General features: G+C 47.8%; 1 protein-coding gene across 1 annotated transcript; it reads right to left on the reverse strand.

Annotated features, from left to right (window-relative positions):
• Positions 1-616: 616 nt before the first annotated feature.
• On the reverse strand, positions 617-4,475 carry BHQ10_007020 (uncharacterized protein; the record flags this gene model as incomplete). The annotated part of the gene is made up of 3 exons (XM_040879671.1): positions 617-1,546; positions 1,608-1,792; positions 2,672-4,475. 3 exons carry the CDS (start codon positions 4,473-4,475, stop codon positions 617-619), a joined length of 2,919 nt encoding a protein of 972 aa, XP_040735524.1.
• Positions 4,476-5,536: the final 1,061 nt, after the last annotated feature.

The following is a 5,536-nucleotide window of genomic DNA, read 5'->3' on the forward strand; positions in this document are numbered from 1 at the left end:
CATGCAAAATTTATGCCGGTATCCCCGGATATTGATCCATGGATGGCGTCAATTGATGACTTGTTTCAGCAGTCTGGTGAGACTAGATCAGAATGAACTCAAACATCTCAATCAATAATCGTGTCTTTCAGAAAATTACATCAATCATTTCATAGATGGTAATCTGTAGACCCTGAATGACGTAGCCAGATATGTTTCATGCGACAAGCAGGCGCCTGTTCAAGGTGTAACTAGGTCAATCCTTGAAGATCAGTGTCTCAGCGATGTGGAAATTAGGGCCGAAAGCCAACCAAACTCGATCCTTTGACGCTATATTTGGACGACATCTGAATAGTCAGTCTATCCTTGTATAATTCTACCCACGTGTATGTTTGTGAGGTGAGTTCAGGATACATGCGAAACCTTTATACCTTTGGAAACAAGAACCTTGACCTGGCAACAGCAATGACGTATCGTTACTGGTTTATGTTTTGTTTGTATTCATTGTATGTAGTTTCAAGACCGAAACATTATAGAACACCTTCAATGTTGGAAGCCGACGACTCGTTGTTGCAGATACGAAATTAATATAGACCCGAAACAATCTAAAGCCGTCGACAGCACAACATCAGACACATCATCTCCTATAAACAGTAAACTCCAAAACCAAAAATGCAACATAGGCAGCCACAAGCCCAGCACCAGCAACGCGCCCACCCCCAAACACAACAATAAACAAAAACACCGCCGCCGAAGCCCAGGCAACCCCCAACTCAAACATCACCATTTTATCCCCGCTGACACCACTTGGCGGCATGCTAGAAGTCATGGCAACAACACCAAGACACAGCGTCAGTAAGAAGACGTTACTCCCCGCCGTACTCGCGACCATAATCGATCCATGACCGCGCGCACCACTGAGCACAGCAACCAATTTTTCCGGCAGCGTGGTTGCGAATGAGAGGATGGTGACTCCAAACACTGTGCCGGACAGATGAAGAGAATCGGCGATTGAGCTGGCGCTGTGAGAGAGGACGTAGCCTGACAGAGTGAGTGTGACAAGCCCGATGAGGAGCTGGATGATGTGGTAGAGTAAAGAGCGGTGTTTGCGGCGTTGTTGTCTGGCTGGTGGGAGGTCTGTAGGGTGTAGGAGAGGGGATGTTTCTGTGGCTGGTACTACGGTATCATCGTCCTCGCCGATGCCGCTGTCGCTGTCGTCGTCGCTTTCGCTGTCACTGTCGGAAACCGGGATATTAAAGCCGCGGTATATAGCATATGCAATCGAGGCAACATATACTTGAAACGCAACAACCAGCACAACCCCCGTGAAGCGATTCAGCAAATCGAAATAGATAACCCCAACCGCAACAGTGGTAACCAGGAATGTTAGCGCTGTATATATCTTGGCTGTAACATCGAACCTGTCTGCCGTGCCGAAGACAGGAGCAGACTGGAACAGTAACCCCAGCGAGAATGCGCCGAGGATGTTGGAGATGCTGGAGCCGATTATGTTACCGAGTGCTAGCGGGGAGCGGTGTTGCAGGATTGCTGCGATGACGACTGCGAGCTGCTCCATATCAGTACATACCCACTCACGATCGAAGTACGTAGGAACAGGAATGACTTACTTCCTCATATTCAGCGCCAACTGTCAACAGGGCGATCAGTGTCTGCGATATACCCAGCCGACGACCTACGATGACGGTATGATCAATGAACTTGTCTGCTCCGAAGTCGAGCACGAAGACGCCGCAGATAAAAGTGGCGATGTTGAAGGATAACGTGTCCCAATTCATTGGCGTCGTTGTGGAATCTTATTTTGTATGTACGTTTATGTGAATTGCTGGACATGGAGATGCATACTTGGTACGGATGATGTCTGACAGCGGTCCTTGGTCGGGGGTAAAGGTTTGTAGTCGCTGATTCGCTACCTGTCAAATCTACTTGCTCCACATGCATTCTTCTCTTTACTCTAATGACTGCTACGCAGGTCTAAAATCTTATGAGACTGATTAATTGAAATGAATGCATTCTGCCGTGGTGACAGCTGACTAACGAAATAGCACGCGGATATGTATAGATTCAGACAGATCGTGGTATGACATGATATCTAGAACTGCAGGCAATGAATGGTGTCAAGCACCAAAACCAAATTGGTATCAGTATCAGGAGTTTGATTGGTGATGATGATGATGTCGTTGGCGACATGGTAATGCGGAATAACTCAAACAAGTGCGATGAAATGACAAAAAGAAGATAAACAGATGAGGTATCTGATAATACAAACGCCGTGCGGATCCCATAACCCAGCAGGTTGAGGAAAGAAACACATAGCCACAACCAAAACCTGAAATGGTAATCCGATATGCCACATAACCGCACGCATCCACCCTCCTGCCAGAAAGAAAACAAAGTTACAAACCAAATGATTCGGTCATGGGAATATGATGACGTTGTCGCTATGCAAACCTGGGCTGAGCCAGGAGATCAGAATTAGATGCAATGGATTGAGACATGGAGAGGGATCATGAGGATCATGGTGAGGTGTGGCACCAGTGTCGGTGCCAAATCCAGGCAGCTTTTTGGCATTCTTTGCTGCAGTACTTGGTTCGACGACAACGTCGGCATTTTGCAAACTGACGTTGATAGTCTTCCCACTTTCCACACTCGAAGTGGGCGCATTGACGAATACCTCCACGGGATTCATCTTTGCGGCACAGGTTTCTCATGACGACACATGCCCAGTATTGCATATCCTTGGAATGATGTCGCACGGTAAACTTTTCTACTAATGGGAAGATGTTGAGGTTGTCAGGAAGCAAATATTCTTCTTCCTCCTCATCATCATCGGCTTTTCCTTCTTCCTTGTCATCAAACATCATGTCGTCGTCTGCTCGTTCACCGGTCAGGAATGTCTTGTTGTGCTCGTCCAGCAAATCTAATTCCCGACCGATCTTGAGCTTAGGAACCAAATGAGTATTTTGAAAGTAGCTTCGAAGGTTGCAATATTTGGAAACGTAGGCAAGTAGTTGCAAGGCCATGAGCACGTCTTCATCCCTGGGCATACCCTTCAAAACACCTAGTGGAGAGTTATGGTTGCGAAGGAACGTGGAATAAGGGCTGTGATTCAAAACGTTCATCACCGGAGAGTTTGCGTTCGCTGGACCAGCTGTCGGAGAAAAGCCTAGCGCACCAGCAGTCTGAGGGTTTGTGGTGTTGACGAGACTGCCATCTACAGCAGATCGATGAGTGATGTTGAATGTTTCCGCATCTTGATTTCGTGATGGATCAGCCATAGTGAGGCCGTGAGAGTCAGTATTTTCTAGCATCGACTCGTCGCCATCAACGTTATCGATTTCCATCGAGTTTTGTACACCGACAATAGGTTCCGACACATCACCCGCTGGCCCTTCGTCAGCCATGGGAGAATCCTCCCCATTGGCATCGTCCGAGTCGCCAGAGCCAGACTGGAGATGACGTAGCGTCGGTCGCACGATTTGCACTGCAGGCTGGGGTATGCTACGGGCTTGAACTGGACCGCTAGGTGTAGTAGGCGAATCAGGTTGAGAGACGAGTCCAGCAGTGCGAGGGGTGGTAAGATGCATACTAGGGAGACGGAGGGTGTGCTGGACGGGTCGATGGTGAACTCCATCGGCAGTATCCATGGTGGGCACAGCGGTAGCGAGGGGTTGCATCTGTCGAATATCTTGTGTATTGTTTTGATATCGAAGATCGTGAGATCGTGGATTAAGGACATCACGGCCAAAGGTGGTTCGTTCGGGAGGAGATGTCAAAGCTGGCTGGTGGAATGGGGTGAATTCGGTGTTGGAGGCTTGTGCTTCATTATTATTACCATTATTATGATGATGGTGATGGTGTCGGTGATGGTGGTGATGATGAGGATGGACGTGGTCTTGGCTGAAAGGTTGAGGAATTTGAATGGAAGGTGGAGGTGCCTGCCGGCGAGAGGGTCGCTGTTCAATGGCCGCCGTGCGTTCAAAGATGGTTGCTGCAGATGTAGACAGGCCAGCCTGTTCTCGCACGAAATGATTGTTTGATGAGGATCCCACTATTCTTGATGAAGACCGATCGGCATCGGCACGAGCGCGTACTTTGTCAACGACTCGAATATAATTATCGAGAATGGTAGCGATCACAGGGACAACGTCGGCTTCGACCACACGCGTTCGCACGGCTTCCGATCCTCGTACACCGATGTTAACGGCACACTGGAAGGCAAGACTCCATTTCCACATCTCCATCAAATCCCCACTGCGGCCTTCCTTGAGTATGCATACCAACCGCTCGATACCGCCATCGACGGTGAGGATATCTCGAATTCGGCCCGAGGATGTGGTCAAATAGGCCAGATGGTTGAGAGAATTGATGAGAGGTAGTGTCGATGTGCAGTCCAAGGCTCGTCTGTCATAAAGGGTGGTTGTGATGTTGACGGATGCCTTGTTCACATTAGGGATGCTAAAGTTGACCTCCCTCATGGTGGCGAGGGTTGCCGAAGTTTCAGCGACAACAATTTATCGGATTTTGCCTGGGAAACAGTGAAGCAAGACGACAAATAATCAAGAGAGGTAATCGTCGAGAGGCCAGAATTAGTTGTGTCGATTGCTGTTGTTGTTGTCGAAGGTCGAGTTGATGATTCACACCGCCCCTGAAGTATTTGCGATGGGAGATACAAGACGGTATGAACAAGGGGGACGACGAAGGGAACCCGAAATTAAAACACCCGCTATTATGAAAAAGAACCAAATGAAACCAGATGAGTCATTAGAGATACGTTGATAGTATCGTTGGTGGTGATGGACGAGGGAGAAAGAGAGAAAAATGATGGATGAAATGAAAGAGTGGAGGAGAGAGAGTGAGACTGGGACTGGCACCGGACTCGGCGAAGGCGATGGAAAGGGAAGCGTGGTTGGAGGGGGTCGGACGGGTAGATAATATTAGCAATCTCTGCTTTTCGGATGAGGACCGACTGGAGTCTTCGGTGGCGGACTCAACACTCAACCAGCTGATCGCAAGAAAAATTAAGGCAAATACTCGAATAATAATGGGATTGTTCAGTATGCTTTGCAGGAGTATTTGCACACGGTTCATGGAAGGAAAAAAGAAAATAGATGAGTCCAGAAATCAGGATGTCGGGCCGCCACGATGAAACCAGGAGACAAAATAATGTACCTTTCGTCCTTAGTAAGCATGGCACCATAACTACACGCTTAGTTAGATGCGCTGTTTGATGACTAGCTAGTTGTTTACATAGTATTATCATCTACAATTAGATTTGAGTAGCGGGATAGCCAGTGAATAGTGCTTTTTTTTTAATCCTATTTTGATCACAACACGATCACCGAATCTGAATGGTCCGTTGGCTGGCTGACTCGTAGTTCGAAGTCGCCACATTGTAATTATAGAATCTTCAGGCTGTCCCTGATCACCTTGCCTAGTACATCTATGGCTTTTGTACTAGAAATCCGGCGTCAAAATCCATACCATCTTGCAATTATTGATTTATGCCACAGTCATTCAAGGTACTTACACCAGAGTC

The sequence above is a fragment of the Talaromyces amestolkiae genome (assembly GCF_001896365.1).
Source record: "Talaromyces amestolkiae strain CIB chromosome Unknown scaffold14.1, whole genome shotgun sequence".
Classification (NCBI taxonomy): domain Eukaryota; kingdom Fungi; phylum Ascomycota; class Eurotiomycetes; order Eurotiales; family Trichocomaceae; genus Talaromyces; species Talaromyces amestolkiae.